The sequence below is a fragment of the Salmo trutta genome, chromosome 22 (genome assembly GCF_901001165.1).
Source record: "Salmo trutta chromosome 22, fSalTru1.1, whole genome shotgun sequence".
Lineage (NCBI taxonomy): Eukaryota > Metazoa > Chordata > Actinopteri > Salmoniformes > Salmonidae > Salmo > Salmo trutta.
Window position 1 is genome coordinate 5,265,281 of NC_042978.1, and position 15,631 is coordinate 5,280,911.

At 42.9% G+C, this 15,631-nt stretch overlaps 1 protein-coding gene across 9 annotated transcripts in view; it reads left to right on the forward strand.

The window, feature by feature from the left end:
* The window catches only part of camsap2a (calmodulin regulated spectrin-associated protein family, member 2a), a 90,367-nt gene that overhangs the window by 41,102 nt on the left and 33,634 nt on the right, over window positions 1-15,631 (forward strand). For all 9 annotated transcript variants that reach the window (XM_029706310.1, XM_029706311.1, XM_029706312.1 and 6 more), the window contains 2 exons: window positions 12,038-12,202; window positions 13,487-13,567. In XM_029706310.1, coding sequence (XP_029562170.1) covers window positions 12,038-12,202; window positions 13,487-13,567 — 246 coding nt within the window. The remainder of the gene's footprint in view (window positions 1-12,037; window positions 12,203-13,486; window positions 13,568-15,631) is intronic.

The following is a 15,631-nucleotide window of genomic DNA, read 5'->3' on the forward strand; positions in this document are numbered from 1 at the left end:
CACCTAGGTATTTGTAGTTGTCCACATATTCTAAGTTAGATCCGTCCAGAGTAGTGATGCTGGACGGGCGGGCAGGTGCGGGCAGCGATCGGTTGAAGAGCATGCATTTAGTTTTACTTGCATTTAAGAGCAGTTGGAGGCCACGGAAGGAGAGTTGTATGGCACTGAAGCTTGTGTGGAGATTAGTTAACACAGTATCCAAGGAAGGGCCAGAAGTTGAAAGCCTTGGCCAGGTCGATGAATACAGCTGCACAGTAATGTCTCTTATCGATAGCGGTTATGATATTGTTTAGGACCTTGAGCGTGGCTGAGGTGCACCCATCACCAGCTCTGAAACCAGATTGCATAGCGGAAAAAGTACGGTGGGATTTGAAGTGGTCGGTAATCTGTTTGTTGACTTGGCTTTCGAAGACCTTAGAAAGGCAGGGTAGGATAGATATAGGTCTGTAGCAATTTGGGTCTAGAGTGTCTCCCCCTTTGACGAGGGGGATGACCGCGGCAGCTTTCCAATCTTTGGGAATCTCAGACGATGCGAAGGAGAGGTTGAACAGGCTAGTAATAGGGGTTGCAACAATTTCAGCAGATCATTTTAAAAAGAGAGGGTCCAGATTATCTAGCCCGGCTGATTTGTAGGGGTCCAGATTTTGCAGTTCTTTAAGAACATCAGCTATCTAGATTTGGGTGAAGGAGAAATAGGGGAGGCTTGGGCAAGTTGCTGTGGGGAGTGCAGGGCTGTTGACCGGGGTAGGGGTAGCCAGGTGGAAAGCATGGCCAGCCGTAGAAAAATGCTTATTGAAATTCTCAATTATAGTGGATTTATCGGTGGTGACAGTGTTTCCTAGCCTCAGTGCAGTGGGCAGCTGGGAGGAGGTGCTCTTATTCTCCATGGTCCCAGAACTTTTTTGAGTTTGTGCAACAGGATGCAAATTTCTGCTTGAAAAAGCTAGCCTTAGCTTTCCTAACTGCCTGTGTATTTTGTTCCTGACTTCCCTGAAAGTTGCATATCACGGGGGCTATTCGATGCTAATGCAGTACGCCACAGGATATTTTTGTGCTGGTCAAGGGCGGTCAGGTCTGGAGAGAACCAAGGGCTATATCTGTTCCTGGTTCTACATTTTTTGAAAGGGGCATGCTTATTTAAGATGGTGAGGAAGGCACTTTAAAAGAATGTCCAGGCATCCTCTACTGACGGGATGAGGTCAATATCCTTCCAGGATACCCGGGCCAGGTCGATTAGGAAGGCCTGCTCACTGAAGTGTTTTAGGGAGCTTTTGATAGTGATGAGGAGTGGTCGTTTGACCGCAGACCCGTTACAGATGCAGGCAATGAGGCAGTGATTGCTGAGATCTTGGTTGAAAACAGCAGAGGTGTATTTGGAGGGCAAGTTGGTTAGGATGATATCTATGAGGGTGCCCGTGTTTACGGATTTGGGGTTGTACCTGGTGGGTTCAGTGACAATTTGTGAGATTAAGGGCATCAAGTACAAGAAGGGATACATTTGCGAATTGTCTATTGGGAAAGACATGTTGTGAGACCCCCGTACTGAAGTTAAAATACAATTGAAACCAATTGTGGTTATTTACCACACATATGTGGAACCATTTACAGTAGCGTGGTTAGTGAATAAATGTAGTGAAACTAAAGAAGAAGACGGGTTAGAGAAAATAGAACTGTGTTGGTATATCATCCTATGTTACGTTCTACTACCCGTATATGGGGATAGAACTGGGTTTTTCTACAGTACCATACAGATAAGTCACTCAGTCCACATTACATAGAACCTGATTAAAACAAAATCACAGGGCACCATGACAGATCCAACCAAAGGTAGTGCAGAGACAGTGGGTCCCACACCAATGAAGTCTGGGCCTGACCTCTCTGACACTGCCCTGACTGATGCTGACTTGGAGCTTTTCATTGATGGTTCTGCATATATAGATCAAACTACAGGGAAGAAACATGCAGGGTTTGGTATTGTGACAGTTGATAGAACCACTCACATACAACAACCATTACCAGATACTTTCTCAGCTCAACAGGCTGAACTGTTGGCACTAACCACTGCCTGTAAAATGGGAGAAGGGAAAAGGGTTACAATTTTCTCTGATTCTGCTTATGCAATAGGGGTTTGTCTCTCCTGGTGTGGTGTCTGGAGGAGTAGGGGTTTTCACAATGCTTGTGGAAGTCCTATTCATAATAGAACTATGATTTTAGATCATTTGGAAGCTATGATGCTGCCCTCTGCTTTGGCTATTGTGAAGGTTGCTGCTCACACTGGGGGGAAAGATTTTGTGAGTATGGGTAATGCCGTGACAGATGAGGTTGCTAAATTGGCTGCCTCGAGTGTCACAGCCACTCCATGTTCTTCTCTGCTACTGTTGGGAAAGACACTGATGATTTGGCATCTAAACAGGCTTTGGATGTTGGTTCCCATTTGGTATGACAACAGCGGGGTTGTAAACTTGACCCTGTTTCTAAAATTTGGAGACAGACTTGTCTTATCGCCTCTGTTTACCAAGTGGCCCATGGTATGGCCCACTTGTAAATGGGGGATATGATAGAGGCAATTTCTTTGGATTGGTTTTGTCCAAATTTGACTCAGCATGTGAAACAGTATCTGTTTCGATGTGCTACATGCATGCAATTTAACATTTGCCAAAGGAGCACCACTGAAACCAGGTCATTTCCCTACGCCAAGAGGACCATTTGTCCATCTTGCAATGGATTTTATAGATCTTGCCGAAAGAAAAGAAAGTAAAAGGTACTGTTTAGTCCTTATTGACAGGTTCACCAGGTGGGTGGAGGCATTTCCCACCACACACTGTGATGCTAAGACAGTAGCAAAGCTACTCATGAGGGAGATAATACCTAGATGTGGTGTTCCTGAGGTTTTATCTGCAGACAATGGTACCCACTTCACTGGTGATGTAGTGAAGCAGGTAGCCATAATGATGGGAGTGGACCAGAAGTTTTGGTCCATCTACCACCCCCAGAGTAATGGGGTTACCGAGAGAGCTAACCAATCCATTAAACAAGGGTTAGCTAAGGCATGCCACTCCACCAAGAAATCTTGGTTGGATTGTTTACCACTGGTGATAATGAAAATGTGCAGTAATGTTAATATAGGCCTGGGGTGTACACCACATGAAATGTTGAAAAGAAGACCCATGAATGTTCCCGCACACAGACCCCTGACTGACAGACAAATAGACCTCACTCTAGCTGAAGTAGAACACTTGGAGTACATGAAAGAGGTAACTACTATTGTCAGATCTCTCCACTCTCACACTAGGAAAGCTCTGGAGGAGGTACCAGTTGAGGACCCCGACTGCCTGCCTGTGGAGATTGGAGACTGGGTCAAAATCCGGGTCCACAAGAGAAAATGGAACCAGCCAAGATAGAGGGGGCTATTCAAGGTAACCATGGCAACACCAACGGCGGTTCAGGAAAGGTCCGACTGGCACCACCTGTCCCATTGCCAGAAGGTGTTCAGCCCACAGGAGATGATGGAGCCAGACACAGCCTGAAACAAAATGCAGAAGCAGATATGAGTCGAGACCAAAGACTTGAAAAAGATGAAGGGCAAGAACAAAGCCCTGAAGAACCAACTATTTTACATGATCAGCAAGGTTATGTTGTAAATAAACAAACCTTTAGGGGTATAAGAGAGGGAAGACGACAGCATGAGGTCGTTGGTGGTTGACTATGTTGGCTCTATCCACACTACTTGTTTGTGTGGGTGAAGCCGGCCCTGTCAACACGTGGGTAAAGTTTGTTCGAGATTTAGGTTGAAAAGTGGTCCCAAATGGGACTGCAGTGTTCATTTTTTGTTGTTGTTTTGTCTAAACCCAAATCCATGAGAGAGTTGTTTGGTTCAATGAGTAGACCAATGGCAGAGACAGACCATGCCTGGTTTAAAGGTAATGGGTTTACCTGCCTCCTATGATGAATACTATGATGCCACTGACCCAGAGGATGATTACTATACTACCTAAATGTGAATGGTTAAAATTTCCAGATATCTAACATCAATTTCTATACATGGTTATATGAGACTAGGTAGTCTCAAAGGGGGGAATGTTGGGGGTTACCCTGGGGGTCAGGTGAAGGGCTACACCAATGCCATATTTACTGTATATATGTGATAACCATTTTATGCTTGCAATGCGCAATGATGGAAAATTACTGGGTAATGGAGATGTACTGTTTAAGTTCTCAGGCTGAGAACTGCCTGCACCTGCTGATAGTCACACAGCCTCAAGGCCGAGATAGTAAAGTGAGAAACCACAGTCTAGACATGTTTTTCTCATCTTAGATACTTTGTATCTAATCCAATGCAACAATGTGAAGATATGATCGACGGTAGGTTGTCGACACCAACAAAGTATAAAGCGTGTTGTCTTCTGTTTCGCCACACAGATCTTTACTATAGACTACTGAGGTATTCTGTATGTGAATCTCTGTCTGCAATTGCATTTTATTACTAAAGAGTTTTATATCAAGGTTCTTGTGTCTGTGTCATCTATCTGGAAGGTTGATTGTTGAAGGAAACTTAAAACACCCCATGCAAAGGACCACCCAACATTTGGCGAGCTTGCCAGGAGTGAGTGACCACCCAACTCTCGTCCTAATTATTTGATTACTTTCCCCTTCATAACTTAGCCTGCTGTTCCGACTTGGTGGTGCACATGTAGTCTATAGCCTGTTTTAGAGAATAGTAATCATTGAATATTGTAAGAGCTTTCATTGTCTGCTTATATGCCCCTTTTATTTATCCTACAGTTCTGATTTGGTGTACGTGGAGAATACTGTAAGAACGCCTATGTTCAGAATTCTGTTGCTGTACATTTGAAAAGTGCTGAACAAATAGTTATGTTGACTACGTCCTTCCTAGCTCGCTCATGAATGTCTTTATCGAAATTACGGATTGCTTCTTATCCGCTCGTCGTAATCCGTTTGTCATTATGCCATAGTTTGTACATCTCAATTGTCAATAGAAACCACATCTGTTTAAGCAATTCAGCCATATCAGCTATGGTTTTTAAAAAGGCAGTAAATGAACTGAATGAACTGTTTCACTGATAGACAAGGCTCCGCTGATTGCCAGGTGCAGCGGTGGTAAGGATTCACTCCATGGTGCTGAAAATAAAGCTCTGCTGTTGTGACAACTTTATGTAGGGCACCGTTTGTCACCGTTATAGTGCAATTAATGTATTCTGTTATGTTGTGTTGTGTAGTGACGTTGCAGGCGTGCATCTCATTTTTATAAATGTTTTGCCCCACCAAGATTTACATGCTAAAATCGCCACTGAACAAGTCACATAACAAGTTGCATGGACTTGTTGCATAGTGTTTAACATGATTTTTTAATGACTAATCTCTAGGCATGGTTTTGAAATCTTACAATAACTTGCTCTACAGACAGTATCAACTTTGCTGTAGGCTTGTGGAAGCCGCTTTAGACACGGTGATCTAGCTATCATGTTGACCAGTGGTATGCCTATAGGTGCATCTGATTTAGCTCTCTGGGCCCGCTGAGTAGGCGTAGTTTGTATCTTCAGACAAATAAAATCGTTCAAAATGGGAACACTTCGCCTACCCGGCATGCATGGCAGAGGGACCAAGTGTACCTGTCGCTTCTATAGCTGATTGGCTGGGCCTGGATTAAAACTGTCAGGGCCAATGTCCTGCCAGGCCCTGCCGTGGCGTCGCCCCTGAGTGAAAGGAGTCTTTTTTTGTCACAGTAAACACCAAATGGAAGGAAACGTTTTCAAGTGGGAAGCATGGATACCTGAACTTGTTCAATAGAACCTATCTTTTTCAAGATTTCCATTTATGGCTAACGAACAATGCCCAGGTTTCAGAGCCAGATAACATAAAGAGTATTGCACCGGAGATGAAGGTTTGGTTGTAGTGTGGCACCAAGACTGGAATGGAACTTGACTTGTGCTGTCATAATGGAAAATCCTGATAGTAGCTGTTTGATACACCTAACTGTCTCTCTCTAAAAATCCTCATGCTGAAGAAGGAAGTGCTAAGATGCATAATAACCTGGAATTTCAAAGAAAAAATTCCAGTAGCTATCATCATGTTACTGTAATGTAGTATCTGACAATTTCTTCCTTCATGATCTGTTGGTACTTAGAGAGAACTATAGTCTTTCATTGTTAAAGCTTTTATTTGATCCATAGTAATACCACAGTAGACTAAGCTGGTTATATTACCTAACCAGGAGATTATGGAAAAATCTAATTTTCCCGTCACTCTATTGAAATCAAAGTAGAGGATTTTTGCTAGATTTCCTCAAATTGATCTTATTACAAAGGATGGACATGAAAAGGTTGGGACTCGTTGAACAGCATGCTTTTAGATAACACACTGTTCTCCTTTCGGTTCACTTTGGCACTGTGGACCTTCCAACTGTAATTTAGGATGTTTGGTCAACTATTCTTGTGTGATGTTGGTTCCCAAAGCTGATAGGCTTTAGCTCAGTAGGCAAATGTGTTCTTGAGATGCACAGATGAAACGTGTTACCCAATTGGTTATAAAACCCTCACTGAAGGCCTTGTCTGCTCATATACACTAGAAAGGAACAATCCTGCCCGCTGGTCTTCTCCTGTCTCTCACAGTGGGCCTATTTCCTGCAGAGTGTGTGTGTGTGTGTGTGTGTGTGTGTGTGTGTGTGTGTGTGTGTGTGTGTGTGTGTGTGTGTGTGTGTGTGTGTGTGTGTGTGTCTGCCTGCTTCTGGGCACTCTTTCAAAGGATCCATCCCATCACTCTATTTCAAAGGGAAAAAGAGAGCGAAAGAGATCTATATATTACAAAGAGTTTGGATGCCCAGTGGTGGAATTCTTCCAAAATTAAATTGATGTTCAGTGCTCTTTATAATCTCTTCTATGGGAAGTGTATTGCCACTCGTGAGACTCTTGATTCCCACAGTTAATTAGTGGGATGCTGTATTGAATAATATTGTTTTCCTCTATATATTTATATTAATTTTGTATTGAGCAGTTCAAACCTCTTCCACTCTCAAACTATCAGTTTCAAGCCTTCCAATAGACGGGTTAGTTGTCAACATCACGAAACCAATGCGTTCGCTTCAATGGGGCAGAAGGCCGACTGTTGTTGTGATTCTGGATGGCTAGATACAATGACAAGAAGCTGACGTGGGGAATCATATTATCTTGTTCTTCATACCATGTCTCATTTTGAGGTGTTTTTACTGATGTCACGTCTATGCTAATATGGCTCAAATATACTGGCTACTGTAGCTAACCAACAACTGTAGCAATGTATTTGAGAGACAACAAGTGCCGATTGTGCAAATGTATTTATGTTTTCAAGAAACATTACAGACAAAATATAGTTCACATGATGTCAACAGTCTAAGCCAACCCTGTCTGTTTTGCCCCATAATTGCGCACTCATCGGTTAAGTTGCTAAACAACCAACCTGTCTATAGCACAGCTTTTTCCTACCATACTGATGTCCTGCAGACATCCAACGTTGACTGCTATTCTGTGTCGAGTCGAGATGGCGTGAGGCTATTGCCTCAGTTACCTGGAATAGGACGGATTCCATTTTTAGAAACGCGTCAGGCAGAGAGAGAGCCTTTGGACATGGACAAGTCATTTTCTTTTACTGCTCTTTACCAAAGAAAAGCTTTAGTGCTAAAACCAGTCCTTATTTCAATATTATATCAGTTTTGGTTGTTAATATTGAATCCCCACACTACATTATAGATCTGTTTTAGTGTCAGTGCCAGCTTTCTGCACGCATTGCATAGGATGCCCAAACTTTTTTGCCTCGTGAATCACCTAAACTTTTACATTTCCTGGTGAGTCCCCAAATAGACTGAACCATGTTTCTAGTAAGTAACCACTCAGTGTTTAGGAGCAGCTCAAGGGGGACTGGCTGCTACCCGCTGTTTGGAAGGCACTGGAACAATGTGGGTTCCATTGGCTCAATTGGTTGAAGCCAATATATATATATACATGTATATATTTGGCTCTGGTTGGAGCATGGTGCTTGCAACACTGCAAGAGTTTCCTGCATGATATGACTTCACTGCAAGTCGCTTTAGATAAAGCGTTTGCTAAATGACAATATTATGTTGGGAAGACAAACAGCTCTGCAGCAAAGTACACACCTGGGTCATGTTCATTAGACACCAAACAATAGAAAAACGGACTGAAACTTGGATGTACCTCCAAAAGTGGGGTGGTACTAAGCTAACATCTGGAATTGTTTTAAGATGGTCATACCATGGATCATTTAGCTATTTTATTTAGAATTTAAGGACCCCTTTGGGTATCAAAAAAATAATATTGATAAAATATTGAATTTGGCCTCTACTACTATAGCTCCGAAAAACGAATTGAATAACACATTCATAAATAAAATTTAAAAAGAATACGGTTGTAAAGTGTCTGTCCTATGTCTAGGAGATATAAGACAGCCCAGGAAATATTTTAGTTTTTTTGGACACATATTTAACCCCTTATTTTCGTTGGCACAAAACTACCTCCATACTTCCATTAGTTTGTATGGGCTACTTTCGGACGAGTCCCGTGACACGTAGAGCAAAACTGCGATTCTGAAGCTATAGACAGAAGTTGGCACATCAGCGTTACCAACTTCAGATCAGTCCTGTGTTACTTGTGAGGGTCGTAGAGTAAAACAGACAGTCTCCCCTTCCCATAGAGTGTAATAGTTTGTAGGCCAAACCATTCGGACGCTACAAACGTTTTGTGAGAAGACAGATTTTCGGGATGTCTCATGGTCTGACAAATTGAGACACAAAATAGTTTGACAACCCTGTTTGTAAGCTTTTAAATGATATTAAACTCAACCTTTTTTATTTTCTAGTGATGAAGACATGAATGTCTCATGGTATGGTGGGGTATGCGAAACGGGTCAACTTTGAGCACTTCTATCTCCTAAATGTTATAGCACTCAGGTCAAAAAAAGTAACTTTCTGACCATTTCTACCATTGGCAAATATGTATTGAAAGTTTTGTTTAAATCAGAAGGGTTGCGGTCAAAAAGTGATTGAAATCAAATGGAACGGCCCGATATGATTTCCATTATGTTTGTTTGATACAATAGATAGGTTTATGTAGCCTACTATGAGATCAATACCGGATATATATCAGTTTTCATAGCTGCTGGGATCAAGGAGACTTGTTGGTCACGGGTCCACATAACAGTAACGTTAGTAGTGACGTGTCAGTATTACCAAGTAAACACTTAAAAGCATAGGTAAACAGCTCGGCTGTCACTCAAATAAACCTTGCCCTTGACCTCAATGGGCAAGAGTCATAGACTGTGTCTGAAATTGCACCTTACTCCCTACATATTGCACTACTTTTAAGTGGAAAGGAGTGCACTATAGGGAATAGGGTCCCATTTTGGATGCACACATAGTAATACCACCCTTGTTTTTATGATCCTATTCATACCGGATATCAATATTCCCCCAAGCAATCCCAGACACTCTACAACATAATAAGATCAGTCTTTATTGTTGTCATTTTGTCTCAGCAGCAGGGGACAAAGCAGATCAAAATCAATATCCTTCCACTGGCTGCACCAAAGGGGAAAAGCCCTTTGAAAAATGACATTGCTCTTTTGGCCTTTCCAGATGAGGCCGGTCTGGGACGTTAATTTGTTTTGAGATGCCAGATTCATTTCTCACGGTGCTGTGCTCTCTTCGGTAATGAGGGGTGTGTGTGAAGAGTAGTATGTTGTTGCCCTTCTGTTTAGATGGCTAAATTGAGGGTATTGCAAAGTGACTTCACGGTATGTTATTAAATGCTGTTGGGGTTAAAGTCCTCCAATGGTGGTGTTTGGGTTGCTAGGTTGGAGTGGTGTGTAATTATATAGCTAGCCAGTACACTAACTGGGTGTCACTGTCAGTAACAAACTGCTACAGATGCGCGCGCAGGCTAGGCTACTGCAAGGCTATTAGTGTTAGCATGTGCTGATTGCGTATAGAAATGCTTGCGGTTAGTATATAGAAATGCTAGCGTTAGCAGGAATTGCCCTTAACCATAGATATGGGATCAGATTACCCTACCCCCAAAACCCACCTTAAACATTAGGGGAATGTGTTTCATATGGCCGCTGAGAAATGGGATTACATAACCAACAGTTTAGATTAAATCGTAATCTATATGGCTCAGACTAATTCTAACCCAGTGTTCCAAACCCTATCCCAAGGCCTTATATGGAAATTCACCGGTATACATTATACAGAAACTTTTCCAACATGAAATGAATTGAGTATGCCACAACATCTCCATTAGGGCACGCAACGGAAAATGTTTTGCAATGGGAAACGAAAATGAGTGTTTCTTATTGGACAAATCCAAGTAGCCCCTCCCTATTTCAGTCTGTTTTCTTCTGTTTGGTGCCTAATGAACACAATCCTAACCCATGACTCAAGTCTCTTTGCCGTTGAGTGGTTTCATTTGGCTTCCACATGGTGTAATGCATCATTCCAGATAGTATACAGAGGGGTTTGAAAATATTGACACTCTTGATACAGATGAGAAATAATGACTGTATAATTGAAATAATTCAAGTACTGAGCTATATTGTGTGTAAAAAAAAAATGGAAAATTTGCTCAGAGAAAGATTTTTTTTTAAACAAGTAATAAAAAATATTCTCAAAAAGGTAGGGGTCAAAATTATTGACATGTCTCACCCCTAAAGATTCTGAAAATACATTTGTCAAAAGTGTTGTATTTGGTCCCATATTCCTAGCACACTACCATGACCTGGCTACAGTGCAGAGGGACTTAAAATAACATAATTACAGGGTAGCCAGTGTCTTTGTCATTATAGGGCTTTCAGGAGACTGCTCTTGTTAGTCCGAACGTACGCTACTTTTAGGCAGAGCTGTACACATGGACACCAGTATGACGGGGGGGGTGAGTCACTTTTCATATTGCCTCTGTGTATTCATTGGGGAATCCATTGTTGGCTTGGCGTGGGCGGCTTCTGCCTTTAGCGTATGTGTGTTTCTGTGGGTTTGTACTCTACTGAAGGCCTCTGCACATGGCTATAATCAGAGCCAGTCAAGCCCTTGAGCTGAACGGACATTTGGAGTGCCTGTAGGGACGGTGTACTATACGCTACATTCTCCTCCTATAGCCATTGCCCTGAAACATGGCAGCATATGGCTTCTAATGAGTCTACACAGCCATGTCTCAGGGCAAGTAGTGCCTCTTAATTTGTGTTTATTATAGTAATTCATCTTTCTTTCTTTAAGTCTTCAACAGCTTTATGATGCAATCTAAACGTGTCACCAGCATCCGATATTTCCTAGAAGCAATATAAATAGGAATGATGATATTAATATTATATAGTGGGATGTTGAGACCATAGAGGTACATTATATTACTGTTCTATTTCAGTCTGTGGTTGAGACAGAGACACACTCTAAACTCCTGACTCAGGCTGCAGGCTTGGTGTAGGCCTCTAACTCCCTGTCAGTGTGCGTGAACACAAATTTAATTGGGTCGCACAACGAGGGACGGACCCAACTGTTTCCAGGGCAACAGCCACTGGGGAGCAGCCAACTGGAGACAGATCTGCCAGGCAATATGTGGAGGAGGAATAGCACTCCATGGTTCAATTCCATTCCCATAACCTACTCCCTGCCCTCTATCCTTGTTGTGCCCTCTCGTAGATTGGATAGATCTGGATAGGTCTTATCAAGATGGCAATAGATGGCCACACCCTTCTGATAGGCCTGGTTTTCTGTAGATTCCACCATATTCCAAACTCTTATAGGGTTTTTCCAATATGGGGTTTCACACTGGTAGTTGGGGTTTTACACTGATGCTTTGTGTAGGTTTTACCTTGCTGATTTGTGTTTCTGTGCCTGGCCCCCAAAAAAGTATAGGGCCATGGTACCAGTTAACCAAGTTGACAAGTGCAGAGGGAGTAAGGAAGCTACATGAGTAACCAGATTAGAATGAGGTCCATGACTCCACGGTACATCATTTCTGTTTATTGTGTACCCTTTCAGAGCGCCCACCTGGCGGTGATCGACACACTAATGATGGCGTACACGGTGGAGACTGTGAGCTTGGAGAAGGTGGTGGCGTGCATCCTCCAGTACTCTTCCCACAACGACGAAGACGCCGATACCCCATATGACACAGAGGACGCCATGACCAGCTGGATCAACAAGGTAGACACCTGCATGGCATGTAATGCACACACACAAGTAGGACCATTTACAGTCTAGACCAGCTGGACACCATACATTTGTTCCCTTTTCCCACTACGGAGCCGAACTGAGCTTAGCTAAGCCAATCTGTACTGCACTGGTTCTTACTACTCTGCTCTCTCTTTCCCCTATGTAGGACAGGACATCCACTGAAAATCAGTAGGTCTACTGAGAAGGGTTCAAGTTTTTGAAAATTCCAAAATATTATTTGTAACTGTATACTTGGCATAATTTTTTCCTGTATAAACAAATACAATTAATCAACAGAGGAGAGCTAGAGAGTGAATTGGGACTGCCTGAGCGTGTTGTCCTGTGAGGAGGTGGTCTTGCCCTGAGCCCGTCCCTATGCAGCTGGCTCTGCAGTGTGACAGTAGTAGGGGGGTGTTAGTCTGTGTCCCAAATGGCACGTATAGTGCACTACTTTCGGGCCAGAGCCCTATGGGCCCTGGTCAAAAATAGCGCACTATATAGGGAATAGCGTGCCATTTGGGACGCAGGCTTAGTGAGTGCTGCTGAACCAGTCAAGGGAGACACTCCACCTCCTCATCCTTAAGGCCCAGTACAGGCTGTTGTTTACATTCCACTGCTGGGAATACTTGGGGGCTGCCAGCTCTGGCCTGCTGGAGACTCGTACACTAAAATACACAGTCATGAATACTATCCATTTACAGATGCACACAGACACCTCTACACACCTGTACACAAACCTACAGTATACATATAGACACACAAACACATGACACAACACACACCCAAACGTCAAATATACTGGTGTTGTCATGGAACCTTTCTGGGGAACCATGTGGTATACTCTGCAGATGTTGACAAACTGTGGGAGTCTCCAGGAAACAATGAACTCCAATACTCAAATCAAGGAAATTGCTGGAAGGCTCAAAATGTTTTGAAGGGACTGTGTTTTTGTAAATATTTCTTAAATCATATTGTTATTTCACATGGCAGTAAGAAAAACAAAATGGGTTGACATACATTATGTTGTAAAATTAGATTTTATACAGTCTAAGGTGGACGCCCTCCAATTTACAAGATAGATGTTATGTTATGAGAACATTGAATAACTGATTAGGTTTATCTTTATCTTGGAACATACACTCTCCCTGTTGCCGTTTGTAATGAATCCTGTTCCCTCGCTCTTGCTCTCTCTCTCCCCCCTCTCTATCACTCTCTCTCTCTCTCTCTCTCTCTTTCTTTCTCTCTTTCTCTCTCTATCTGTCCTTTGTTAACCAGGTAAATGAGTATCTGAAAGATATCATCTCTCAGGAGCTGAGGAGAGAGATGCAGAGTGTTGAGCCAGTTGGCAAGCCAGGGGTGAGTACATCCCTCTCCTCTTTTCTCTTGTCTTCTTATGTCTTCTTCCTTCCCCCTACCCACTCCACTCTCTCTTATGATTCTGCATTTAGGAGCGTCTTCTACATTTGAATGACCTGGTCTTACAATTAAATAAGCACCTGTTTCAAATTAAATGTATGCAGTACTGTGCACAGAACATTTGATGGGGCTGGTGCTCAAAGGGATTTTTTTCAAACATAGGCCTTCATTTTCTGCAAAACAAATAATTGTTAAACAAGCTAGAACCACAGAAAGGGATTTAAAAAGAACCACAACTTTACTAGAACCACTCCCGGGGCCTCATTTATAAACGGTACGTACTAAAATATGCCCCAAAACATGTAAAAACTGAACTTGACTGAATGCCACACATACACAATCCATGTCTCAAGGCTTAAAAATCTTTCTTTAACCTGTCTCCTCCCCTTCATCTACACTGATTGCGGTGGATTTAACAAGTGACATCAATAAGGGATCATAGCATTCACCAGGATTCACAGGATGCACCTGAGGATGCACCTGAGCTCAACCTGAGGATGCACCCGAGCTCAACCTTAGGATGCACCCGAGCTCAACCTTAGGATGCACCCGAGCTCAACCTTAGGATGCACCCGAGCTCAACCTGAGGATGCACCCGAGCTCAACCTTAGGATGCACCTGAGCTCAACCTTAGGATGCACCTGAGCTCAACCTTAGGATGCACCTGAGCTCAACCTTAGGATGCACCTGAGCTCAACCTTAGGATGCACCCGAGCTCAACCTTAGGATGCACCCGAGCTCAACCTTAGGATGCACCCGAGCTCAACCTGAGGATGCACCCGAGCTCAACCTTAGGATGCACCTGAGCTCAACCTTAGGATGCACCCGAGCTCAACCTTAGGATGCACCCGAGCTCAACCTTAGGATGCACCTGAGCTCAACCTTAGGATGCACCCGAGCTCAACCTTAGGATGCACCCGAGCTCAACCTTAGGATACACCCGAGCTCAACCTTAGGATGCACCTGAGCTCAACCTTAGGATGCACCCGAGCTCAACCTTAGGATGCACCCGAGCTCAACCTTAGGATGCACCCGAGCTCAACCTTAGGATGCACCTGAGCTCAACCTGAGGATGCACCTGAGCTCAACCTTAGGATGCACCTGAGCTCAACCTGAGGATGCACCCGAGCTCAACCTGAGGATGCACCTGAGCTCAACCTTAGGATGCACCTGAGCTCAACCTTAGGATGCACCCGAGCTCAACCTTTGGATGCACTCGAGCTCAACCTTAGGATGCACCTGAGCTCAACCTGAGGATGCACCTGAGCTCAACCTGAGGATGCACCTGAGCTCAATGCGCCTGATGCACTTCAGGATGCACCTGATCTCATTTCCAAGTATCATAGCAAAGGGACTGAATACTTAGGCAAATGTGATAAAAAAAAATGTAAATGGAAAAAATATTTCAGTTTTTTGATTTTTATAAATGTGCAAAACATTTTTGTTCAAAACCTGAGGGGACAAAAACAATTTAATCCATTTTAGAATAAGACTAACTTTTTAACAAAATGTGAAAAAGTCAAAGGGTCTGAATACTTTCCGAATGCACTGTAGGCTACAGTAGAATTTAACAGGTGAAATGACAGTTGATCTTTTGCATTGAAGTGTGTAAAAATCAGAGTAGACAATGTTTCAGAATTTGCAGGCAGTGCAGCATATTTAGGTTCGGGGGGAAAAAAATGCGAAACATTATTGAATTGAAACTATTTGTATACATGTCGTCAACAATTTGCAACTGTTTTTGTCTTTCTGAAATGGTCAGATACAGCAAATGTCACTGCAAAAGAAAACATTCTGCAAACACCTCCAGACATTTGATCAAGTTCACCATTGCTATTTCCTTTATATCAGGGGTCTTCAACCTTTTCTTGAATGGCCAATCATATTACTCTTTTGCATTGCATTGCATTGTGGGCTACCACTGTAAGTGTAGTTTTAAAAAAAAAACATCTGAGTAGACAATGTTTCAGAATTTGCAGGCAATCATATTACTCAAATACAAAT